Here is a 26,828-nt window from a genome sequence, read left to right as displayed (position 1 = left end):
TCTGGGGAGGCGGTCATCCGAGGACCCCAAGCACCCGAGATCCTTTGCTTCAGGCTTCTGAGCAAAAGGAAGCATGCTCCCAGTTTGTGGAAGGAGCTAAGGTTCACGGGGGAGTCCGTGGCAGGGCGCCTGGGAGCTGCAGCCCTTTCTTCTCCCCGCGCCATCTCCGCCCGGCACAGCTGATGTGGCCTGGAGCACAGAACTCCACAACTCCTCCAGCACCTCATTAGGCTCGTCCGTGAGGAACTGCAGAGACAGTCGGTAAAGTATTCAGCACAACCGGGGAAAAAACTGCACACACCATGAACCTGGAAGATGGAACCAGTGGTCCTTACCAAGCAGCCCTCATCTTTTTCTTAGCCCATTGATTCCTTTCTGCTCCTTTGAGATGGTTGTTTGCTTTGATTTCAGCGACTCTTCTGGCAGATCTCCCAGGCATACTAAATACCTGTAATAAAGGTGAATACGTAAATGCATTACCATGTGTAGAACAGATAACTAGTGGGAACTTGCTATATATCACAGGGGGCTCAACTCATCGCTCTATGATGACCTAGAGGGGTGGGATGGGGTGGGGTGGGGGGAGGTCCAAGAGTGAGGGGGGAGATATATATATATATATAACATATAGCTGATACACTTTGTTGTAGAGTGGAATCTAACACAACATTTTAAAGCAATCACACTCCATTTTTTTGTTTTAAAGACACATTGAGAAGAGCAGTCTTCAGGCATGAAAATATACAGGAAAACAGGCAAGCAGCAGTATGATTCCTTGTTGTCGAAGGGTGTGGGAGTAATGGAAGGTTGAAGAGGGGCAGTCTATTAAGAGGGAAAAAGTAAGGGCTTATGTTTCTGAATCCCTAGAGCCCAAAGAAGCCCTTAAAAGTCATCAAGTTTATCTTGCATTTCTATGTGCTATATCAAATGATGAGTTATGTTTCTCTGCTACTCCAAAGAAGCACCCCCCCCCCCTCCCGCAGCAAGGATTCAGCTCTTTCTGAATAATGAATTCTATTATGTCACATCCCTTAGCACTGGAAAAAATTTCTTCTGTCTGATCTACACCTTCTTCACATCAATTTAATCCCATGATTGCCAGTTTCCTTATGACCCATGGAAATATTCATACGTCAGTCAAGCAAGCATTTATTTGGCATCACCCAGCTCTGTGTGGAGAAGTGAGGGAGAGGGACTGGGTCTACAGGGCATGTGGGCCCAGCTGTCTCTACCTCTAGGAATAAGACTGCTCTACCTCAGCTGTAAGCTTATAGCTGAGTCCTGGTGGCCAAAGCATCTGGGGAAAGGGCGCCATATAGTTCGTCCCACTCTGGGATCTGGGTTCTAGTGCTGGAGGGGATCACATACATCTTAAGAGCCATCTTCTTGAGCTTTCTGTCTTTTTTAATTTTTTTGGCATGTGGGATCTTAATTCCATGAGCGGAGATGGAACCGGTGACCACAGTACTGGAAGCACAGAGTCTTAGCCCCCCAGGGAAATCCCTGCCTTCCCTTCTTTAGTGTCAATCATCCCAGGTCCTTTAACCTCAGACTTTATTGAGTAGCGTGCCTGGAGTTTTTTCCTTCTCCTCTTGGGCTTTGTCTGACTCTGCGTATCTAAGTTGCAAAAACCTCAACCCTTCCGAGGTCACAACCAGCCTCAAGAATTCTTGGCAGTCCTGAGTCCTCAAGTCCTCTAAGAACACCTCGGGCCCTTTCCCGTTCTCAGCAGAACCGTGGGTTGTAGTCAGCTTCTGGTCCACTGTCTTTTTTCTTTGTGATTGTATTGGATGTGTGTATTGAACGTATTGACTATATAACCCAAAGCATTTATGGTGTAAGGAACCCTGGGCTTCGGAGTTAGATTCCCTGGGTATCGGAATTGGATTGGGAGTTTTGTGCTATTTAACTTCGAATATTTCACTTGTAAGATCTCAGTTTTTGTGCTCTGGGGAGGAATTGGGAGGTTGGCATTGACATATATACACTATTGATACTGTGTATACAATAGATAACTAATGAGAACATGTGTGTAGCACCGGGAACTCTACTAAATCCTCTGTGGTGAGCTGAATGGGAAGGACATTCAAAAGGGAGGAAATATACATATATGTATGGCTGATTCATATTTCTGTACAGCAGAAATTAACACAACATTGTAAAGCAACTCTACGCCAATAAAAATAATTTTAAAAAATAAATGTGCTATCTAGGAAAAAAGCTCAGTAAAAAGACGACAAACAACCCAATTTAAAAAATGGGCAAAACATTTGAACAAATACATCACCAAAGAAGATATGTGGACAGGAAAAAAACCCCTGAAAAGATGTTTAGCATCATTAGTTATTAGGGAAATGCAAATTAAAACCACAATGAAATACTGCTACCCATCTATTAGAATGTCTAAAGTGGGACTGACCATACCAAGTTGGAGCTTCCATGTCCTAGCTATTGTAAATAGTGCTGCAGTGACCGTCGGGGTGGGCTTCCCTCGTGGTTCAGATGGTAAAAAAATCCACCTGCCCACGCAGGAGACTTGGGTTTGATCCCTGGGTCGGGAAGATCCCCTGGAGAAGGGAATGGCAACCCATTTCAGTATTCTTGCCTGGGAAAATCCCATGGACAGAGGAGCCTGACAGGCTATAGTCCATGGGGTTGCATATCGGACAGGACTGAGCAACTAACTAATACCAAGTGTTAGCAAGGATAATGGACCAATGGGAGGGGCTACAAACGGGCAGGAGGAAACTGTTGGAGGTGATTTTGGAGGTTCCCTGTCTTGACTGTAGTGATGGTTTTATAAGGTTCTGTATGTATAAAAACTTACCAAGTCCATTTAAAATATGTAGTTTATAAAGTGTCAATTATACTTCAATACAGCTGTTCAAAATGGTCTGTTTTTCAGTTCATTGTGCGAGCCAATTGTATTTGTGCTTTTGAAACTATTGTAAGTACTGTTCTTCTTCCATCTGAGTAGGGCGTTTCTCTCTCTCTCAGTATTAATGTTGGAACAGTGTTTTGGAATCCCTTGAGATATTGTGCTGGCCTATGATCAGGGCTGTTCCAGTAACCATCATTTATTAATTGAAGCTCGCTGTGTAGAGGCTTTTAGCAAATCTGAGAGGCAGTTTTAAGGGGGCACCATAGCAAAAGGCCTGTAAGATAACGCGAGGTTTTAAAATGTGTGCATTTTTGTGCCTGAAGGAGGGGCTGTGGTGAACCCCCCGCGCCCAGGCACCTGTCTTTGGTACAGGGATGTGGTGTTTCCCACCTTTCAGAGGTGGCCTGTCCTCTGATGATGATGAGGGTCTTGGGCCTGGAGAATTCTGATGCCCCGTCTTCAAATACCAGTGTTGGCCTCCACACAGGAGTTACACACTGCAAGTCACTGCAAGTCACTCTCTTCTGGGATCATCCTGTCCCTCTCTCTTGATCCTTATTTATCCCTTTTATTGGGGACCTTCCCCTAATTGTCAAATAGTGCTGAATGGGGCCTTACTTGGTATTTTTTTTAAATTGAAATATAGTTGATTCACAATATTAGCTTTTAGTTTCAAGTGTACAACATAGTGATTCAGAACGTTTATAGATTGTACTCCATTTAAAGTCATTATAAAATATTGGCTCTAGTCCCTGTGCTACCCTTTACACCCGTATATCTTGTTTATATAACACCTAGTAGATTGTACCTCTTAATTTTCTTTCCTATCCCCTATCCTCCCCCTCACCAAACTCTCTCCCCACTAGTTTTCTGTATCTGTGAAACTATTTCTCTTTTTTAATATTCATTTGTTTAGATTCCACATATAAGTGAAAATGCACAGCTATTTGTCTTTCTCTGTCTGACTTAATTTCACTAAGTATAACACGTTTCAGGTTCATCCACGCTGTTGCCAGTGGCAAACTTTCGTTCTTTCAATGGCTGAGTGATATTCCATTACGAGCTTCCTTAGTTGCTCAGTCATAGAGCATCCACTTGCCAGTGCAGGAGATGCGGGTTTGATCCTTGGATCGGGAAGATCCCCTGGAGAGGGAAGTGACAACCTACTCCAGTATTCTTGCCTGGGAAATCCCAGAGACAGAAGAGCCTGCCAGGCTACAGTTCATGGGGTCATAATAAGTCAGACATGACTTAGCACATAACTACAACATTCCACTGTATATACCACATCTTTATCCATTCCTCTGTTGATGGACACATAGGTTGCTTCCATGTCTTGAAAGAAAGTGAAGTCGCTCAGTCGTGTCTGACTCTTTGTGACGGTATGGACGGCAGCCGGTCAGGCTCCTCCATCCTTGGGATTTTCCAGGCAAGAATACTGGAGTGGGTTGACCTCTTGGCTGTTGTAAATAGTGCCGCTATGAATGCATTTTTTCGAATTAGCGCTTCTATTTTCTTGGGCTAAATACCCAGGAGTGGGATTGCTGGATCATATGGTAGTTCTATTTTTAGTTTTTTTGAGGAACCTCCTGACTGTTTTCCACAGTGGCTGCACCAATTTACAAGAGCACCTTACCTTGGAGAACAGTCAGTTTTTCTAACCTCAGAGCATCTCCCTTGGCGTCCCCTCCGGGCCCTGTGCACACTTAGTTTGGGGATCTTGCCAGTGCTGCTAGCGGAAGGGCTTTGGGTCAGCTGAACCCTCTGTTTCCCAGTAGTAATTTCGGACCTGACCTTAACCTCTCTGGGTTCAGCTTGTCCACCATACAGTTTCAATGGCACCTTCTGGCTTAAGAGGTGGCTGCGAGGGTTAGATGAGGTAATGGCAAAATGTCCTTCACCTCACAGTTACTTAAGGGGTTGATGTCTCCCAAGCACACGGCCCTCCTGTGCCCCTGCTTCGGGGCGGGAGGGGTGGGAAAGAGCCTGTGCTATCCGGACTGCTCTTTGCAGAGAGCGTGAAGCTGGGCTCACGATACAAAACACGCATGTTGGAGCAAGCGGTGTCGCCAGCGGCCGTGACAGCTCCCGGGGTGCTTCTGCGGGCATCGCTCAGAGTAATCCCTGGTGCCGCCCCCAGCTCCCCGACATGTCTTTGACACCCCCCCCCATACCCCCGGAATGACCTCGGGAGAAGGGGAGGATGGTCCGGGAGCAGAATCTGAGCGCTTCCACCGGCCTTGGATGCGTCAGCCTGGAAGGATGAAGGAAGACGTAGTAACACAGTCTGGCCTCGCGGCTTCCCTCCGCCGCCGCGCGCTCTCGGCAGGAGCTGGAATCTCGGGACACACACGGGGCGAGAGCTGGAGACGCGCGAGGCGGCGAAGGGCATAAATAGACTCTGCTGAGCTCACCGTGACCGGCCCCGCCGGCCCCGCGGCCCATTCACCCGGGCGGCCGGGGAGGCAGGAGGCAGGGCGGCCGCGCCATGCGGCTGGGAGCGCCTCACCTCCATTGGACGTGGGTGCCGCCCCCCCAGCAGCCGCAGGACGCTGCCCCCCGCCGGCCGCCCGCCCCGGCCGCTCGGCCCGCGCGCCCGCCGCAGCCTCCCCGCGCCCGCGCCGCGGGGCTCGGCCGCAGGCGCCTCGTCTCCGGAGCCCGCTTCGCGTGAACTTGCCCAGCAGACGCGAGGATGGGGGACACAGTGAAGAGACCCCTGTAGGAGCTGGCGGGCGGGCCGGGGCCGGGGGCCCGGGGGCCGGAGCCCCGCCGGGCCCCGCCGAGCGGCGGGCGCCGGTATTTTTAGCCCGATGCCGGGGAACTTGCTGGCGCTCCGCGCGCCGCCGAGCAGATAACGGGGGAGGGGAGCCGCGCGCGGGCTCGGGTTTCCGCGCGGGCGCCGGACGATGGCAGCGCGACAGGGCAGGTCGGGTCCGGACGCCGCGGTGAGTGCCTGGCCGCCGCGCCCGCGCGGGGTCCACGCCGCCGCCGCCGCCGCGCCCCCAGCCGCGGGCTCGCCGGGCGCCAACTTTCGGGGCGCGGGAGCGGGCGGGGGCGCGCCCGCCGGCCGCCCTTCTGCTGCCTCACGCCCGCGGGCGCAGAGGCTTCCAGCCGGAGCCGGAGGAAAATTCCTCTGACCCGGAGGCCGCCGCCGCGGAGGGGCTGGTGCGGGACGCGTGCCCGGCGGGCGGGCGGGAGGGCGGGCAAAGCGGGGCGCACGGGCGGGCGCGCGGAGTGCCCGGAGGAGAGTCCCGCCGGGCCGGCTCTGCGATTGGGCGAGGCGGTTGGGGGGGCGTCCGGCCGCCCCTCGCGGGAACCCCTCGGACCCGCCGGGATGCCCCGGGCTTGGCCTTGGCCGGAGAAGGGCCGCCTCGCGAGCCCGCGGCGCGCCTGACCCTTAGACCTCAGAAACGCGAGCGCCCAGACATCCAGAAGCAGCGGGAAATGAATGGGGGGAGAGGGAGCCGGGGTCGCCTGTCCTTTGTCATCCTCACCGCCGCCCCCCCCCCCACTCCCCGGAGAGCTGTGTGCTGTCCCCATTTTAGCAGTGGGAACGTTGAGGTTGGGAACTTGTCCGAGGCACAGCATCAAGTGGCAGAGCGGGGCTCCCCGCCAGCGCTGCCCACCGTCAGGGTCCATGGGTGGCTTTTCTCCCGTCCCGCATCGCCCAGCCTCCGAGCGCGCTGCCCGAGGAGCGCAGGAAGGGGACGGCTGGTTCCCCCCCCTCCCCGGGCCTCGCACTGGATAGCTTCGGAAAGACCTTGGGGTCTCCGGCTTGCGCGCCTCGTTTCGCCAGCGACACCTTTAACAGTCCAACTTTCCAGAGAGAAAAAAGGAAAGGAACCTAATGAAAACGCACCCTGGGGCCGCAGGGGTTCACGGCTGCTTCTCTGTAGTCGGTGGGATTGAGGCAGGGGCCAGCAGGTGTGCGCCAGCGGGCGCTGCGCCTTCCCTTTGGAGGCCCCACCTGGACCGCCAGGAGCACCCGAGCGCTGAGTCCGAAGGGCACTCGGAACTTGAGGGCTGGCCCCACGCAGGCCCTGCTCTGCTTGGTCTCCTGGTAGAGCTGCGGCCCCCTAGGACAGGGTCCAGAGCCTGGACCGGGAGATCCGACCCTGACTCTGGCCAAGAAACTGCCTTTTGCCCAGACAGGACCCTTTGGGAAGGAGACCCCCTCTTACCGCTGTTTACAGAAGCTGGTAAGAGCTGTTTCCAGTCATCGTTTTAGATGAGAATTTTGCACTCAAAGACCTTGAAAAAGTCATGATTTGTCCTGGGAAAACTCAGGTCATCTCAAGCTCCAGACAAGGCCTGCGGAAGCCATGGGTTCTCCCTGCTGCCTGTTCTAAACTTCAGCTTCGCTCTGGTGTTGGGCTCTGGTCTTGGGGAGCCTCCCCCACCCCCAGATGCAATCTCCCACCCCCCAATTACCCCACCCCCACCCCTGGCTTGCTGACATTTGGCAGCAGGCTTCTGGCTCTCTCTCCCGACACTGGAGCCCCCAGGGCTACTATCTATTGCTATATTCGTATGGCCCCACTCAGGAAGTGCAAGTTTAATAATAGTCTGGGTGTCTCAGGTAACCAAGGGCTCACCTCCCTTTTCCGAAGAGCAGCCCTGATGGGAACTTGACTCCCAGGAGGAATCCTGGTCCCTTTCTTCCCCTCTACTTCCTTCCTCCAGAGGGGAGGAGTGAAGTGGGCATAGTCTCTGAGCGGGGGCAGAAGGCTCCCCACCTCCTCCCCCAGCCAGAGCTGAGCTGAGCTGGAGAGGAATCTCAGGGCGGGAGAACGTGGGCAGTGAGGAAGCACTGCTTAGATTCACATCCTGACCCGGCCAGGATTCGCTGTGTGACCTCAGACAATGTGCTTAACGTCTCTGTGACTTGTTTAGCTCCTCAGTGAGGAGGAAATAAGGAAAAGTACCTGCCTCCAGAAATTATTGGGGGGAGCCAACGAATCTGTGGATGGAGAGGGCTTAACACAGAGGAAGGGCTTTATAAAGGTAACTTCTGTTGTTATGGAAGGAAGTTCAGGGACATCACATGAGTTGACCTGTAGGGATGGGGGCTGGGAACACCGTGAGATGTGTGTGTCCCCTCATCCCCTGAGTGCTGGCAATTTTCTCAGGGGAAAAATTAGATTTCCATAAAGCTCAAGATGAGCACGGAGCAGAGGTGTGAGCAGGCAGCCTTGGTGGGGTGATCAGAGGGGTGACAGCTCTCGGGGGTGATGTGGAGGTTAGGGGCATTGTGGATTGACTTTTCTGGATGCAGGGAACAGCCTTCTCTAACCCCTCTGATCTCTCCACTCAGAGGCTGCCCTACAGGGAGGAGCACTCAGGAAGGGCCAGGGACTCTGCTCCAGTCTGTCCAACCGCTGAGATAGTCTGGGGCATGTTTGTTACTGTTGTTTTTCTGGCTGGTGTTTACTCATGTAAACAGTCTAAAATGGAGCCTATTGGATTCTTTTGACTTTCTGCCCTGTTGGATTATAGACTGTTCCTAGATGCACCAGGAAGCGGCTCCTAGGACGGGTCATTGAGTTGGAGGTAATTGAATTAGCGGCTCGGCAGAATGAGCTGGCAAGAGGTGGTCTCATACTCCAAAGAGGGTCATTTGCTCTGCAGCTGAGATGGCCCCCGGCACCCAGGAGATGACCGCTGCTTGCTTGTTGAATGGGTCACTTTCTAACTCTGTCACGTTGTGCTTCAAATCTTCAGGGCGGGGACGTATATTCGGAATTTCTACTCTCTCCGTCTTTGCCCTAGCGGGATCCTGGACTTGCAACAGGACCTCAGGAAATACTTGTGGGATTAACTGAGGGGGTTTCCAGTGGAATGACACCATTATTACCTACAAGCCACCTGTAAGATACTCCCAGGATCCTGCTTGGGTCCTGACTACCCTACACCCATAGAAGACAAGAGAGGAAACGAAAAAGCCTTAGTAATTGAACTTCACCCCTAGTTATGTAGGTGACCTTAGCCAGACACTTCCTTTTTGCCTTCAGTTTTATGATCAGAGAAGGGAAGGACTGAGACTAGATGATTTCTTTCTAGAGGCCTATCTTGGACTTAATGCAGTGGCCAGGGTCAGAGTAGAGACCTGCCGGGTCCTTTTTTCTGCTGTGAGTTCAAAGCTTAATTGGAAAAGGCCTGGGCCCCTCCTGGCTCCTACATCTGTGTCAGGGCTTTCTGGTCACCCTGAGGTTTGAAATTGCGGAGAATGCGTTTCGAGATCAAAGGCAGTAGGAAGATGTAGGCTTGGTTCAGGGAGTCGTGGCCTGAATCCCCGAGTATTAACCAACTTTTGCAGAACCTGGGCAAACCGTTCACCTCCTCCAACCTCTAAAATGGACATCATCGTTACACCAACCTCCACAATCCAGTTTGTGATCAGGATTAAAAGATAGAATGTTGGTAATACATTGAAGTGGCCAAAATGTTCATTCGGATTTCTCCTTAACAGCTTGCAGAAAAATTCAAACTTTTGGGCCAGCCCAATACTTGCCCAGTGACTGGTATAAGTATTATAATTTCACGGTGCAATTATATACACAACAGGAAGTATTCATCCTTCCTCAGCCTAGTCTAGGTTCGGCTTCCCCTGCCCTCTATTTATCTGCTTGTCTGTCTGTTGTAAATACTCTCCTTTGCTGCCTAGATTCATTGTTTTGAACAGTGACAGTGTCGTTAGCTGGTGTTGCATCTGTTTTTATCCACCATGCTCAGTTTTCATCCCTAATGCTCTAGTTATTCTGCAGAAGATAGATTGGGCAGGTGGGAGATGTGTTTCTAATACCGTCATTTTGGGGGAATAATACACTGTATTTTTATAAACAGCTGAGTCCACAGAGGCCTTCTGAAGCAGCAGGCACAGACATTTTTGGAGAGACTAGACCTTGAGCCTGATTTCTTTGGGGATCCAGCTCATAGGGGACCCATGGATTGGTCCTCATTTCTGAAATACTCCTTTACAGATGCCCTGCCAAGAAGCCTGGGGTTTCTAGGTGCCGTGTGTTTTAAGTCAAGGGAAGTCTTGGTCTAACAGACGATTCGTGCTTTGAAGGATTCAAAAGAGGTAGAAGATCTGGTCCCTGACCCAAGAAGCAAATGATTTGCCCATGGGAAACAAGACTTGTGTAAAAGAGGAAAGTGTATTGAAAATGCATTTTAAGAAATCGAGCTCTTGTTTCTAGATGTAAAGATGGTAAAGATTGGGTTTCCAAGGTTAGCAACTCAGAGGACAAAAGGCCTGAGTGGACTGTGAAGAAAGGCAAGACAGGGCTTAACAAGCGAGAGGACGTCAGAGTGAGGGCCTCTCGGGAGACAGGATGGGGATGCCGGGGCGAGGCTGGGGGGAGGACGGGCCTCTCGGGAGACAGGGGATGGGGATGCAGGGGGAGGGCTGGGGGGAGGACGGGGAGGAACCCACCATCCTGTTGTGCTGGGGGTGTGCGATCCATGTGTGCAATGAACCAGCAAACTCCGGGCTTGGCTTTGAGCTTATGTAGCAGGACCCTCGCAGGCCTGGAGTCAGGGAGGACTAGCAGGACATCAGAATTTTAGGAAGAGCAGTGAGGTTGAGTGGAGAAGTATCAGCCAGGAGTCTTGGAGCAGGACTGGAGGGCTGAGATGGCTGGGGGCAGCCCTCAGGGGTGAAGGTCTGTAAGGCTGGAGACTCTTTTTCTGCCTTGGATTAGCTCTGGTTTAATTGTCGTACATGGTGATTGTTGGCTGTTGATTTTGACTCGTCCATGGTTAGGGACCGTCGTCTGCTCTAACAAACTGCTGCAGACTTGGTGGCTTAAAACAGGAGAAGCTTCTCTCACAGTCTGGAGGCCAGAGGTCTGAACTCAAGGTGTGGGCAGGGCTGAGCTCCCTCTGGAGGTGCCAGAGGAGAGATTCTATGCTTCTGGCTCCTGCTGGTTGCCGGCTTCCTCGGCTTGTGGCCGCATCACTCCTATCTCTGCCTACATCTCGTGTGTGTGTGTGTGTGTATGCGTGCGTGTGTGCGTGTTCTTCTGTCTTTTATAAGGACACTTATCACTGGGTTTAGGGCTGGCTTCCCAGGTGGCGCTGGTGGTAAAGAACTTGCTTGCCAATGCAGGAGACCCAAGAGATATAGGTTCAATCCTTGGGTCAGGAAGATCCCCTGGAGAAGGAAATGGCAATTCACTCCAGTATTCTTGCCTGGGAAATCCCTTGGACAGAGGAGCCTGTAAAGAGTAGGACGTGAGATGGCAAAGAGTAGAAAATGAATGAAGTGACTTAGCACACAGCTCACGGGGTATCGAGGGTGCTCACCTCAAGACCCATGACATCATTACATCCGTAAAGACACTTTCCAAGAGGACACATGCTGGGGTTCCAGGGGTTGGGGTACAGACATATCTTGGGCACCACCCTTCAGCCCACGACAGCACGTTCTCAGATGAGGGGAGCACGAAGCAGGGAGACAGAGCACCCCAGGCTGGATCTTCTGGAGGAACAACGGTACATACCCCCGCCCCCCCCACCAAACCTAAACACTCCCCTTCACTCTCGGCCTGTCATATGGCAGCCCTCACCCGTTAAACTCACCCCGAGTGCCCACCACGTGCAAGCCCCATGCTCCACGCTCACACTGGTGCAATCATTACACTCACATATAATCTGTAATATTTCCGTTCAGTTTCACAGCCAGGGTATGGGACAAGCCTTGCCCTCCCCTTACAGCTAAGAACGCAGGAGTGGAGGTACCTGCGGACCGTGGGACCCCTTAGATGCAGGGAGCTACTCGGAGGCCCTGCCCTTGTCTGCCTCGCTGGACCTTATGTCACCCCCTTTCCCGCTCTCTCACCCCCTCTCCCTTCTGGCTGTCATTCACCTCTAACACAAGCCGGCGTCCTGGGCAGGGCCTGCTTGCGGGCTGAGCCTCAGCCTACAGACCTAAGTGCTTCACTCTCATTCAGGAAGACTGGCGAGGGGCGCCTGCCAGGTCAAGAGGCAGGGATCCTGCACAAGTCACGTGGGCTCTCTGGGCCTCAGTTCCCGCATCTGTGAAATGGGCATGGCAGGAGTACTTACCTCCTGCGGATGTCTTTAATGGCTAAATGAATCTCCTTTCTCTCCCCCCGCCCCGCCCCGTGTAAATGCACATTATAGTCAAGGGCCGATAATGGTTCCCGGCATGTAGTAAGTGTTGGGTGCTGTTTATGTGAAGGCAAAACCCGCAAAACAGCACCAAAGTGCTTCTCCTGATCTCAGCGGGTGGGGCCGGGTGGTGGGGGCCAGGCTCCCGAGTGGGAAGGTGGAGCCTGCAGAGATCCCGAGGCAGGGAGATGCCAGGCCTGCTGAGACGTCTCCCGGGTGGAACGGGAACCCTCTAGAAGGCGGCCCCTCCCGGGTCCCAGCTGAGATGGCTTGCTTATAAATACTCCAGCCTCTGAAGGCTACCCCACCCTCAGGCCGAGAGCCGTCCGTCTTGGGGGGCTCCAGACCCGTGCACTCCTGGGGACCATGGTGGGCACTTAATGGGAGGGGCTGGTGGCTGCCGCGGCCCATGAGCCCCTCAGCACGCAGACCCACTCACAGCTGCTCTCTGTCCTCACAGGCCGATGCTGCTACCAGCTTTCTGAGGGCAGCCAGATCAGGTAACTTGGACAAAGCTTTGGATCACCTGCGGAATGGGGTAGACATTAACACCTGCAACCAGGTAAGTGAGAGGGAGGCGGGTGTGTGGTCTCTAAAGAGTGGCTTGTGCCTGGAGCTGTTTTCTGAAGGCTCTGCCTTTATAAACCTTTCTCCCCCTGGCCTCAAACACCCTCCGGGGCTCCCGCCCATTGAAGGCCCTGCCCTGGGCACGTGCCGGCCCCGCGAAGGCCCAGGGCCCCACGGGGAAGGGCTGGTGCCCCAACCGCGTGGGCCGCGCCCCGTCCACCCCCCGCGGCCTCTCCAGTCTGAAGTGCCTGCTGGTGCCTGCTGCGGGCTTGCACTTTGTGGCTTTTGAAGCGGGGGCGGGGGGCGGAAGGGCTTTGAAGGATGCCGTGTCGGTGGCGACATTCATCTCCTTTGTCCGCCGCGGCCTTTGTGGGTTTGCCGCTGAGAAGGAGGTAGCGCTGAGGACTCCCTGTTGGGTGTTGCCGGAGGCTGAGAACCAGGGCGGCTGGAAGGGTTCTCTGGACGTTTCTGGCGCTAAGTGATGGGGCTCTGTGGCGGGGGAAACTGAGGGTGTGCGGGACGGCCTGGGGCACAGATTGGCAGGTGTGGGGCCCGAGACTCGAGGCCCTGACTGAGCAGAGAGCCATACGCTCCCTGGGGAACAGAGGACAGGGGTGGGGCCGGGGCTGTGGATCTGATGCCTTTGGTTTCGTTTGTCTGTTTTTGCCAGTCGGTTGAGTTGTTCGGCTACGTGGCCAATTCTGTCTCTAATTGAGAAGAAATTTACCCATTCTGGCTTCGTAAAAAGCCATCCTAACCATTAGAAAACTGTTTCTGGTTGTGGTGAGAAGCATCTCACATAGAATTGACCGTCTCAAGCATTTGTAACTATCCAGTTCAGTGGCCTGAGTTACATCCATGGCCATCACCGCTATCCATCCCCAAGTTCACTTTTCACCTCGCAAAACTGAACCTCAGCACCCAGCAAACTAACTCCCCAGCCCCTCCCGACCAGCATCCTCCTGTCTGTCTCTCGGAATCGCATAGCAGTGAACTCACGATGTAGAGTTTGTCTTTGCGAACCGGCTTATTTCACGGAGCACAGGCTCCCCCGGGTCTGTCTGTGTTGTTCTAGACTGGGTGGCTTTCACAAACCAGCAGAAGAAACACCCAGGATGCAGCTTAAGGCCCCTCAGCCTCGCCTGCCTGCCCCCTACTCCGCTTAAAGTGCACGGGACCATGTGGTGAGATTCCTTTTGGACACAGTTGGGCTTCTGTGGTCTAAATCCACACGTGGAAGCTCAGAGAAGATGAGGTGGGGAGGGTGGGATAGGAAACAGAGGGAGGAGGGTGATATGGAGCAGCAGCCACGGCAGTGGACCCCAGAGGGGAGCCAAGCATGTGGATGAACTTGGCTTGCAGACTGAATGGGGGGAAGCAAGCCCCCGCTTCTGTCATCCCTCCCCCCAAACATCCCAGACCTGAGGCATCCTGGGTGGTTCTAGACAGCATATTAAAAAGCAGAGACGTTACTTTACCAACAAAGGTTTGTCTAGTCAAAGCTATGGTTTTTCCAGTAGTCATGTATGGATGTGAGATTTGGACGAGAAAGAAAGCTGAGTGCCGAAGAATTGATGCTTTTGAACTGTGGTGTTGGAGAAGACTCTTGAGAGTCTCTTGGACTGCAAGGAAATCCAACCAGTCCATCCTAAAGAAAATCAATTCTGAATATTCACTGGAAGGACTGATGTTGAAGCTGAAACTCCAATCCTTTGGCCAACTGATGCGAAGAACTGACTCGTTGGAAAAGACCCTGATGCTGGGAAAGATTGAAGGCAGGAGAAGGGGATGACAGAGGATGAGATGGTTGGATGGCATCACCAACTCAATGGACATGAGTTTGAGTGGACTCCGGGAGTTGGTGATGGACAGGGAGGCCTGCAGTCCATGGGGTTGCAAAGAGTTGGATACAACTGAATGACTGAACTGAGCTGATAGGTTCAGCGCAAAAGGTTGCCTTTGGGGAAGTGGACACTCTGGTCCCATTTCTTTTGTGGAAAGGGACAGAGGAGCAAAGTCTGGGGGCCACGAGAGGGTGCTGGGGTCAGAGGGCTCAGCAGAGGAGCTGTGTGAGCTGTGGTGGTCTCCCCGCCCCCTCCGGGGGGAGAACCTGCAGATGCACTCCTGGGGGCCCAGGGCGAGCTCCCAGCTTCCTTCGTTCAGGCCCAGAAACGGAACTGAGCGTCCCTCCACAGAGCAGCTCCTGGTGAGAAGCACCAGCCCCCCAGAGGCCCTCCGAGGGTTAGGACTCCCACTCTCAAAGGAGTCACTTAGCAGGATCAGGGGCAACCACGTGGTCCTGAGCCCTGAGCCACGGGCAGGTTCTGAGCACACGGGCAGGACTCTCCTGATGGGGCTGCTGCCGGCGAGGCCCCGCGAGCCCGGCCTGTCCCTGGGCGGCCACTCCGCGGGGCCCCTCCTTGGTCCATCGCCGGCTCGGCCAGTGCCCAGGCCGCATTTGCACATTATGGGCGCCGTCTCTGAGAGGCTTAGTGCTGGAGGAGGCTGCTAACTGCTGCCGGAGAGGAACGGGGGGCTGGTGGTTGAAGGAAGGGCTCCCCAATGGCTCCTTCACCCCCACCCTCAGATCTTAGTCCTGCGGCTCCTTCATGCCCACCCCCCCAGATCTGAGCCCCGCTGGTCCTTGTCTTTCGCTCTGCCTGCTGCAGAGCTGCCCCAGGACCGCCAGCATCACAGGAGCCTCCTTCCCGTGTTACAGGGTGATCGGGCTCTTGCTCTGAGTGGAGATACAGGCGGAGAGGATGACAGGGCACCGGGGTCCGGGGCGAGGTGGGTCAGAACCTAAAGCTCAGCTCACCTTGGCGCATCCCTGGGACAGCGCCCTGGCTCTGTGACATGCACAGACCCATCTTCCTTAGGGCATGCGAGCGTCTTCTCTTTAGAGCATGCGTTCACTGTTCTGAGAAGATTGGAAAACACAGGCTCTTGTCCTGGGGTCATGGCTCAAGAATCTGCTTCTGTCGGAACCTTTTGAGCCGATGAACCACAATCACAGTGATAGGGCAAACGCCGATGCTTACATAAGTAACATACTTTCAGAGGATGTTTCGTGGAAAGAACAAGAGTCGTTTGCCATAGTCGGAAATAATTACTCCAAGTAGTGTGGAAAGAGGCTTATATAAGAGACATCTGAATATTCAGGGCAACTTCCTTGGTGCATGGATTTTTGTCTGCTGATTTTTGTCACCATGATTACGGTTGTAGAAAAGAGCAAATCCACACACAAGGACATAGAGCTACACGTGGCCTCGCCAGTATCTCTACGTAAATACTCCTTTCATTTATCCAGGCGTTTTTTAAGCTTCAAACCCACACGTCCATGTCTTCCCGGATACTTCCTCAAGTATAGAGCTGGGCTTTAGGGATTTCATAGTTAAAAAACAAAAGCCGTCCTCCTCATCCACTCTGACCCATAGTCTGCTGACTGTGAAAGCTGTTTATTGAGTAATCACGCAAACAGATCTGCAGACAAGCTATGTTGGGAGCCCAGGAGGAAAGTCACAGGGAGTGAGGAGAGTCTGTAAGAGAGACCCGGGGGTAGGGCCAGAGGTCAGAGAAGCCTCCTGGAGGGAGAGCTATTGCGCTAAAGGGTGGGTCAGGGTTGATGAGCGGAGGGAGGGAAGAACATTCCAGAAGCAGAGAAGAGCCCCGAGAGTTTAGAGGGCAGGGTGGCAGAGCGGCTGCAGGCGGGAGGGAGAGACCAGGGACCAGATGAGGTCAGCCAGCGAGGTGCGAGCGGGGCTGGGCTGGACGCGAGAGGCAGGGGTGATGGTCACAGCGGCCGACGACGGGGTCAGCGTGCCCCAGGGCCCGAGCCGCGTGTGTGCGTCATGCGTGTAGGCGCGTGCGTGACCGCGTGTTTCCTGCTCCGCCGCACGTGAACCGTCTGGTTGCAGAGTGAGGAGGGGGGTCCGGGGCAGGGCCAGAGCGGCAGGGGTGGGGGGCAGACCAAGAGGGATGGAGGCATTTCAGCCTGTGACCTCCCACATCGCCGCGTGCATGTGTCCTGACGGAGCGTCCACCCGGCTTGCAGACCTGGGGAGGGGTGCCGGCCTTTACCCTGAGAGCCGAGGGGGGCGGCCACAGATTGAAGCACAGGAGCCGGGGCGGCGGGTGCCCACTGTGGACGCGGCAGGCGGGAGGGCCCACGGGCGGGTACGGGAAAGCCAGTTTTCAGACGACGGCAGCGGTCCGGGAGGGACGTGTCACTGGCCCGGGTAAGGGTCGTGGCCGTGGGGATGGATGAGTTGGACAGGCATGAGGGAAGGGGCAGGAGACTTCGGAAGGGACCCTCAGATGTCTGGCTTGTACTGGGGAGTGGGAACGACCTCTGTTTGCTGACCCAAGAACTAGGAGCCAGCTCAGTGTGTGGAATTGGGATGAGAAGGTGAGAACGGGATGGGGATCCTCTTACAGAGCCTTTGAGGAATCTGGATATTTGAGCCTGGAATCCAGATAAGAGGTCCAACCCAAAGATAGATATTTGGAAACCATTCAGCACTTGAGGAAGCGAAGTTCTGGCCGTTGGCTGATGAGAACAGGAAGGAGGGGCGTGTCAAATCCAACTCCCCAGTGTCAATCCGCACGTGTAGGGGTCAGTTCACCCGTGTTTATTAAACATCTTCTTTGCGCCAAGTATTGGGCACTGAGCAAGATAGTCAAAAGGGACAACGTCTGTGCTCCCGTGACATTTACAGCTGGTGAAGAAGACGGGCGATAAGAAAGCAAAAAGGTGTCTAACGTCCACTAATGAGACCTCCCGTGGAGGAGAGGGGGTGAGGGGTCTAATCTTGAGGGTGGTTAAGCCAGACCTGTCTCAGGGGGTGATTTGAAAAGAAGTGAGGGAGAACCATGTGGGCTCCTGAGGTGAGCAGAACAGTCTTGGAAGATGGGGTGGAGGCGGGGAGGGCGGGGGTGGGGGGAGGATGTGCAAAGGCCCTGGGGCAGCGTGGGGTTGGTTTGTTTGGGAAAGAGCAGGAACAGGGTGGCTGCAATGGAGAGATGGAAGGGAGGCATAGGGTGGGGGGAGGTGGGAGGCATTGCTGGGGCTGAATCTTGAAGGGTTTTGGGGTCACGGTGAGGACCTGGACTTTGCTGCAAGGGTGATGGGAAGTCTTTGGAAGGTGCTCCATCTGACTTAATATTTAAGAGGTGGCCCTGGCTGCCATGTGGAGGATCGTCTCGGGACACAGAAATGGAAGCAGGGAGATGGTGGGGTGTGAGGGAAGGGGCCAGGCAGAACCCCGAGGGGCTTTGAATAAGGGGGAGACACTGCAGAGGGTAAAGCCCAGGGACTTGCCTCCCCAGGGTCACTGGGTCATCGCCTTGGCTAGGGCACATGGGATGTGGGTCCTGGGGACCCTCACTCAGCCCCAGACCATGTCATTCTCATCACCAGGGCTACCACATGGCAGTGGACTGGTTGGGCTGTGTCTCAACTCAGAGGCCATCGTGAAGACCCCGTGGTTCCCAGGGCCTGAAGCTACGTCCCCCGCGGTCACTCCATACCTCTTGTAGCTCAGCGTGGCCAGCCGCCCAGAGTGGCCGTGTCTTATCTGTCCCAGGAGACGCTAGGTGTCTGGGGGCGAAGTTCACAGCTGCTTCTGCCCATAGCACCTGGCACACAGCGTGTCCTGTGGTCAATACTGGGCTGATTAAATGGCTGTGATGTTAGGCACATCCTAACATCAGCTTCCTCCGTCCAGTTTCCAGAATGGTCGCTAGATTGCGGTATCAAAATATTTTATTATGGAGGCCATAGCAAGGTAAAATAATACTTTTCTGGGATGAACTGATTGACCGTATGCACTTAGCCATCAGCCCAATGAAAAGAGAACGAGAGGAGACCAGGTCAAAAATCATCTGTTCCCCCGAATTCCTGGAATTGCCAGGTCTACACAGGGCTCCGACTGGGAACAGCCTGCTCTAACTCCAGGGACGAAAAGCCTCACACTTTTAGGTTTTGTCTCTGTTCTTCTGATGCTCACCAAGCCTGGCCCTCCTGATAGGAGCAGAGTTCCTTGAGACCCTTGGAGGAAGTTGCACGTCCGCAGTGCTGGCCCAAGGCAGAGAGTTAGGAGGGCATCACCTGGAGCATCCCAGTTACCTCCACCCCCGAGCCTGTCATCCTTCTCCATGGTCCTTACTGCTGCCTGACCTCCTACTACGCGTCTCTCTATCTCTTCATCACGCTCTGTCTTCCCCGCTGTGGTGGAGACACCCCGATGGGCAAGGACTTTGCTCTGTGCAGTGCCCCTTGTCAGGGATTCTGCCTGGCGCATAGTAGGTGCTCATAATTGCAGTCCCGAGCTGTACAGTCTGCTGTCACCACGAAAGGGGAAAGCTCATGTATTTGGTGCCTAGCCCATGAAGGAACCCCACCTATGCACTGCCACTACGTTTTGTCTTAAAATTTTATTTACGTGTACATTTTTATTGAAATGTAGTTGCAATGCTATGTTAGTTTCAGGGCTTCAGCAAAGTGGTTCAGTTATATATATATATATAATTCTTTTCTTATATTTGCTTCCATTATAGGCTGTTACGAGGTGTTGATTATAGCTCCCCGTGCGATGCAGTAGGTCCTTGGTGGTTGTCTCTTTTGTATCCGGTAGTATGCTTGCGTGCTCACTCAGTCGTGTCCAACTCTTTGTGACTCCATGGACTGTAGCCCGCCAGGCTCCTCTGTCCATGGGATTCTCCAGAGAAGAACACAGGAGTGGGTTGCCATTTCCTCCTCCAGGGGATCTTCCCAGCCCAGGGATCGAACTCATGTCCCTTGCATCTCCTTGCATTGGCAGGCAGATTCTTTACCCCGAGCCACCCGGGAAGCCTTTGTGTACAATAGTGTGTATTTTAATCTATCCCTCCTTCCTTTCTCCTCTGGTAACCGTGTCTGTTTTCTGTGTCTGTGAATCTATTTCTGTTTTGTGAGTTCGTTTGTAGTCTTTTTTTTAGATTCCACATATAAGTGATATCATATGGTGTCTGTCTTTCTCTGTCTGGCTTGCTTCCTTCAGTATGATGATCTCTAAGTCCATCCACGTCGTTGCAAATATAAGCACTGCCACTTTTAAGAGCATAATGAAATAGTCGCTCTCAGAATAATGACTCTTTTGCAGGATGGTGGTTTTGGCACCAGCCACATGCGTCAAATATGTGGCAATATTTGCTGCCGAAGCCAGAAGCTCGACCATCTGAGCAATCACAAAAACATAAACAATTTCCAACACAGCCCACGAGAGCATGCAAAACCATCCAAGTTCCATCGATGTTCCCTAAATTTCCACGTGTGCCATCACACACAGGCCACCACTGCTGGGGACTTGTTTATCTCGAAGGTGAAGGGTTTTCAGCATTTCAGATACATGGAGCCACGGAATAATCTTTTCTGCAGCAGCCAAATGCCAAGTCTTCTGATCAGGATTCGTTGGGCTCTGGTGATTGTGATAATTGCTACCTTTCCAAATTACAGTCTTAGAGCTTAGAGGAGAGCAGGGCATTCAACTCTCACTTCTGTAGCTCGGAAAGCTGAGGTTCAGAGGTTACTTCTGAATGTCTTCTGAGCTTTTTCACTTTGGATTTGGAGAGATGGGTTGGCAAAGACCACCTGAAGTTTCTCTGCTCATTCGTTTATTCTAAAAATTTTAGATGTATTTAAAATTTTTTTCTTTCAATTTTTTTTTTTAAGAATTTATTTTATTGAAGTGTAGTTGATTTACAACATTGTGTTCATTTCTGCCATACAGCGAAGCGACTTGGTTATACGCATAAATGCTTCTTCACGTGCTTAGCCATTGTGGTTTACCACAAGATATTGAGTAGAGTTCCCTGTGCTATCCAGTAGGACCTTGTTCTTTACCCACTCTACATATACTAGTTCTACAAACATAAACCGAGCTCTTACAATGCCCCCAGCACGTTGTAGATACTTAATTCATCCATGCCCTGCTCTCAAAGAACTCAAAGGCCAGTAAAGAAGCCCAGCTTGGAAATAGAAGGTTACACGTCTAGTAGCATCCGGGAGGAACACAGAGGCTTTCATTCATTCACTCCACACACTTCTTGAGCTGCTCTACTAAGCCACGTGCTGGCCACTAAGAGGGAGTCCCGGCGTCGACTCCCCCGTCGCTCCCCATCTGGGGGTGGTGGCTGGGATGCCAGTGAGTCAGAGGAAGCCTCGGAAGAAAGAGTGGGAGTCTGCCAGGGAGACTGGGCACGGGGAATTGTAGCAAGAAGGAGCAGTTGCTGCAGTGGCAGGGGCAGTGAAGGGCGTGGGGAGTGGGCAGGAGCGAGGTTGGGGGGAATGAAACGTAAGAGGGAAGGATGGGGGCAGTCAGGCTAGGAGGGTACATCTGGATCAAGGTTGATACGCAGCCTATTACTCTTCTCTGGATTCATCTTTTCTTTTTTCTTTTTGGCCGCACCGCGTGTCGTGCGAGACCTTAGTTCCCCGACCAGCAATTGAACCCACGCCCCCTGCAGTGGACGTGCAGTCTTAACCTCTGGACCCCCGGGGAATTCCCCTCTGCATCATCTTTTGCCTAGGAACTGCTGATCGGCATAGAGATCGTGTTCATCTACATCTTCCCCTAATTCTACCTGTACCGCCCCCAACTCACACAGAAAGCCTCTCCCTGTAATGACGGGGTAACACATTGAGCCTTCTAGTGGGCTTCTCAGGTGACTCATGGGTAAAGAATCCACTTGCAATGCAGGAGACCTGGTTTCGATCCCTGGATCAGGAAGATGCCCTGGAGGAGAGCATGACAACCCACTCCAATATTCTTGCCTGGAGAATCCCACAGATAAGAGGAGCCTGGCGGGCTACAGTCCATGGGGTCGCAGAGTCAGACACGACTGAAGCGGCTGAGCCCACGCACGAGACTTCTGGAAGCATGCAGCTCTGAATTAGTGATGAGGAGAAGGGAAGGATGTGTAATTGCAGCCCCCGTGTGGGAGAGAGGTGGTCCTGGGGAGGTGGGGGAGTGCAGGTGAATGAGGGGAGGGCCAGATACCCCAGCATCCAGTTCCAGGGACAGTTTCCACCAGAGAAAGATGTTTGTGAAAAAGATAGAACCTGAAAACCTCCTTCCCCTGAATTATTTTAAATAGGTAAATTACTTCTGCATCGCAGCAGAAATGAGCTATTTGATGTTCATCTTGCTAATTACAGTGACTAATTTATCGTTTGAAAGGAAGTTGATTGCTTGACTGGAGTCAGGGTGACCCATGGTGTTTAAGAATCGCAGGTTTCAGTTCTCCGACGCCTCTGCTTTCTCAAGCCCCCCCAGGCACACCCACTTTGAAGGCCCGCATCACCCTTGTGGGGTGGATGATAGAGCAGGTGCTTGATTAGTAAGGTCGGCAGAGAGGCAAAGAGGCTTCCTGGGCTGGAGCCAGTGTCTCTCAACACTGAACTCTGAGGACAGGCTGACTGTGCAGCGGGCCCCCCCATTCTCTGGGTGGCCTTCCTTGTGCTGGTTTTATTTTCATTTTCCTTCCCTCCTGGTGAAGGAAGAGTCAACAGACCACTTCGGGCAAATAAAGGTGCCCACTGGTAGCAACAGTGGGGACATCTCTGGGATCCTAGGGACGAGAAAGGTTGATAGCATCATCAGGAATGATCTGGAATGCTTCACAAGAAAAGCACAGCTTCCAAAGTCCACTTGGTGGTTTGACTGCTCTGAGTTTATAACATGAAGACCAAATGTGCCATCTTCATTTTGAGAGACTGAAAAGAAAGATAGGTCTGTGTGCGTGTCGGGTTGCAAGCCTGTGAGTTCAGTTCCGCCAATGCCTGGGGAGAACACAGTGAGTGCCCAGGCCCCAGGCTGGAACCAGAGGTACAGTGAGAAGCGGGACTCTGCAGACAGTCCTACTTGGAGACAGATACTCAAGAGCTGGTAGGCGCAGTGTTAAGGTCATCAAGTGCCCTGGGGATATGGTCGGGAGAGCGACTAACTCTGGGAGCTGGGAATACAGCGTGTGTCGGGGGGGGGGGTGGGGGGAATGAGAGAGAGACAAAGAAATTTAGAGAGGAAAATGACATGGGATCTGGGCCTTGGAAGAAGATTTATCTCCCTGGCTAACAGAGGAAATGTAAACACAGTTCATTTTCTTTCTGAGTAGAATAGAGCAGGTGTGTGAATTTGTCCTGGCATCGTTGACACTCGAATGTGAATTCTCTAATAGGCACGTTTTTGGCATTTGTGAGAACCATCTTCCTAGGTTTCATTGTTTCGTGATTTTTAATTTAACAACAGATGAATATAGGGTGGTTGCTGAAAAAGTCACCCTTGATAGAAATACAGAAAGTCAGTCTTCTGTAAGTCTCCCCTTCTGCCCCCACATCCCTCAAATCACTGTGAGCAGTTTGGCATGAGTCTTGTATCTTTCTCTGCATCTCTGCATGCAGAAACATATCTCTTGATTGCCTTCTGAGAGTGCATATAACTGTTTGATTCTGGAATTGTGGAATTAAGAGGAAGCAGGCTGGGACTTCCCTGGTGCTCCAGTGGCTGAGACTCCACGCTCCCAATGCAGGGGGCCCGGGTTCAATCCCTGGTCAAGGAACTAGATCCCGCATGCCACAACTAAGACCTGTTGCAGCCCAATAAATACATATTTAAAAAATTTAAAAAAAAATAAGAGGAAGCAGGCCTGCCATTTTGAAGACTCACAGACAGAGGCCCCGGAGGTGAAGTGACACGTCTAGACATTAGAGGACAGCTGAGAGGCCTTCGTTCAGTATCTGATGTCCTTCCCCTGCTTCTGAGGGGCTGGCTCTTTTCATCCTTTTGAAGGGAGGCCGAGATCTTGGACGTGGACACTCTTTTCAGTCCACAGGATGTTTTCTTAGCGGCCGAGCTCCATGTCAGAGTCCCATTGTCTCACTGCCCAGAGCTCACCCTTTCCGGCGTGTGCCTAGGGGCCTCCAGTCCCTGCAGCTGCCGGGCGGCTGAGCTGGGAGGCTGCCCAGGTGTGTGTCCAGCGAGGAGCGGCCAAGGGACCAGGTTGAAGCATCTCCTCCCAGAGCTCTCAAAGACGTATGGGTTTCTTTTTTTTTTTTTTTTTCCCTTCTTAAGATAATGAAAAGCTTTCGGTTGTTTCCCTCCTTGTGAATATCCAGTAAACCAGAATCAGAAGCAGTACCTGGGTCAGGAGATAAACTCCGAATGTGATAGAGCAGAGGAGGGTGCTCAGAGCTGGCTCTGAGCGTTCCTCTCGGACCCTGCGCCTTCCTCCCGGTTTCTGAATTTCTCCTCCCTTCCCTGGTCCTGGACCAGAGACAGGCTGGCGAAAGAGACTGAGGGTGATTTCCCGCCAGGGTGACAGCCATCACGTCGGCTCTTTCTGGCTTCCGATGCGTTAGATCCAGGATCATGTATTTTTAGCAGACCTTTCCCATCAAGCAGTCACACGATATCCGGGTCAGGAGGAGCCTGCAGGCAGGGGGCCTGCCCTCCCATCAGCTGGTTCCCACGCACGGCTTAGGCTGCTCTCTGGGCTTTCCAGCCTGGAATGGTCTCTAGCCTCTGGTAAAGGCGGCACCCCTTGGGCCTGCAGAACTCAGGGATGTGTGTGCTCAGCCTCCCACACCGTCACTGGTCCTAGATGTGCAGGGACCCCAGTGGGCTGCCCATCCGCTCCCACCATAGCCAGCACCCAGAGTCATCCCCAGCTCTGCCTCGGATTCTCCGACAGCCTCTGCTGCTCTCATCCCGTGGCTCCCTCCTACCCACTCCCTGGCTTTTTTTTTTTTTTTTTTAAATTTCCGCACCTATAGAAAAGTTCCATGAACAGTACAAAGACTCCTCTGTCACCCAGATCCTCTGACCTTTCCTGTCTGTTGATGTGTAAGAGGTACAGAGATGGTGTCATTCCCCATCACTGCTAAACATCCGGTGGGTACCATACGGAAGTCAGGACACTTTCCCGCATAATACAGGATCTCTCAAGGAGTGCACTTTGGGCTCACTTATCACGTCTTATGGGTCTCCTTCAATCTGGAATGCTTCCTCAGTCTTGGCCCGTCTCATCTTCTTGACTGTCTTCCATCCTGTACTTTGAACCCTAGTTGTGTCCGCAGACGTTTCCTGGTGACCAGGCTGAGGCCATGCACTCTTGGCAGGATCCTGTAGAAATCAAGCTCTCTTTCCATATCCGAGGATGTTCACCTTGATATTGGTGTCTGCCAAATTTTTCTTCTGTAAAATCATTGATTTTTTTCCCTTTGTGGTTGCTCAGTGTTTTCTTGGGGAAGAATATTCTCATGTATTGCCAATAGCCTGTTCCTCATCAGACTTCCAGCCACCATTCTTGGCAAACACGGTTGGTTCTACCTGCATCGGTTACCACTGTGATGGTTCAAAGGAATGCTTCTCCATCTTCATCATTCCTCTTACACTTATTAGCTGATATTCCACTGAAGGATAAGCTTTCCCTTCTTTCTTACTGATTCATTTTTTCATTATTTATTTATACCTGTTCAGATTCAAGAGTTCATTTGATGGGCTGTAGTCTGATACTCTCGGATGATCAAATTTCAATCAGGCCACTAGTAGGCTTTTCAGTAAGCTGGCTTCTGTGTTCTCTGATGTGTCTGCATCATTCTTTGATTTCTTTACTTTAGGGCAGAAGTTATGCCAGCATCATTTTGTACTTTCCCTCCCCCAGTGCTGAATCAGCCACTTTTCCAAGGCCTCTGTTTCTTGGGTGGAGCCTGGTATGTAGACACCAAAATCTGGTCTCTCAGTGTGCCCATTGCTACTGCTTTTGTGTGTGTGCACACATCTATAACGACGTCTACATCTGTCTGTGTGTGTGTGTCTAAAAATCCATGAGATCAGGCCAATACTTCTAGTCTTAATCCAAGACCTCAGGGCTCTTCCTAGCCTTTCCTCTTTCCAGGTTTAAATTTCTTCAGACAGTGAGCAGCCTGACTCCACTGATTTGCATCACCTTCAACGCACTTGTTTATTTGCTCTATGTACCCACCTCCCAAGCACTCCAGCGCAGCCCCCGCCTCCTTCTCAGATGCCTCTGCACGGCACCCCTCTGGTTCACCATCCTGCATCCTCAGATGCCATCATCTTCTGGCTGGATTGGGGGCGGGGAGCGGTGTGAGGGAAGGGAAGAGGAAGAAAAGGGAAGATGGGGACATTCCTGTTCCCTTTCGATTTTGTTTCTGTTTAGGCTGAAAACCTAATGCTGGCAATTTGAGGAGAGGCCCCAAGATTTACATTGTTGTAGTCATTTCTTTGTCAGCAGCTTAGTCCAAGCCCTTATCTCGTGAGCCCAGGATAACAGTCACCTCATCTTCCTTCCCCATCACCTCGGGTTGCTCACCGTCTCCTTGGCCTTTGGTTTCCATGGTCTCTGCCTCTCCGTCTTCCCTGACCCTTTCCCTATTCCCCATAAATTAAAGGATTCAGAGGCGAGATGGCCACCATGTCGACCTTTTTGTTTCTCTCCAGCGCCCCATTTAGATTCTTATTTCCTGCTCTGTTTCAGGGCTGCAGACCTGCAAATATATAGTCAGTGATCTTGCTGCACAAATAAGAACCAATAATAGAGCAAAGCCAGAGGTCACAAATGCATCAGCAGGTTGTTATTCAGGGAATTAAGCTTCTGTAACTTCTCTGAACAGATAGAGCAAGCTAATAGAGGATCCAGACTGAGTGGGAAAGTAGGGTATAACATATAAGAACTAGGGGTATGATGCTGTGTGTGCACATCCTTGTCCTTTATGGGAGAGACTCTCACTCTTTGCTGACCACCTGAAGGCAAATTACCTGAAAGCCCCTCCCCGGCTTCTTCTTGTTCCCCTCCGGGGTCCTTGGCTTCTTGGCTTTCTCTGCCACTACTCTGGCCTGTTCTTCCAGGACTCCACTCCTTTCCTTCCCCATCAAAGCTTCCCCTGCCCAGGGCTCCATCGCCTCTGGCGGTAGGGCAGCCAAAATTAATCTGATAAGCCCAATCAATAGTAGGGTAGCAGGTGTTTATGAATAAAAAGGCCATGCTTCCCAGTTGCTACAGGAGCAGACATCGCTTAGCTCAGAGAAAAGGGATAGGGGCTAGAATCATGAGTTTGGGGGGGGGCAGTGGGGTGGGAGGGGCAAGTGGGCATGAAATCGTTAGGACATAGCCAGAAACTGTGCCCGTGGGGGCAGGACCGGCTGAGTGTGCCGGTGAAATACTCACCAAGTGTGAGAAAAGGTGT

The 26,828-nt window shown here is 52.5% G+C and overlaps 1 protein-coding gene across 4 annotated transcripts in view; it reads left to right on the top strand.

Annotated features, from left to right (window-relative positions):
• The window catches only part of ANK1 (ankyrin 1), a 122,648-nt gene that overhangs the window by 7,813 nt on the left and 88,007 nt on the right, over nt 1–26,828 (top strand). The window contains exons 1-2 of one of the 4 annotated variants that reach the window (XM_065947489.1): nt 5,355–5,826; nt 12,477–12,578. In XM_065947489.1, coding sequence (XP_065803561.1) covers nt 5,788–5,826; nt 12,477–12,578 — 141 coding nt within the window. In that variant the 5' untranslated portion in view covers nt 5,355–5,787. Of the gene's footprint in view, nt 1–5,354; nt 5,827–12,476; nt 12,579–26,828 lie in introns of those variants that run through there. The other 3 variants (XM_065947486.1, XM_065947487.1, XM_065947488.1) reach the window with 3 other exon arrangements.

Source organism: Muntiacus reevesi, chromosome 10 (assembly GCF_963930625.1).
Source record: "Muntiacus reevesi chromosome 10, mMunRee1.1, whole genome shotgun sequence".
Classification (NCBI taxonomy): domain Eukaryota; kingdom Metazoa; phylum Chordata; class Mammalia; order Artiodactyla; family Cervidae; genus Muntiacus; species Muntiacus reevesi.
The sequence above is the reverse complement of the archived record's forward strand: the minus strand, read 5'-3'. Positions and strand labels throughout refer to the sequence as shown.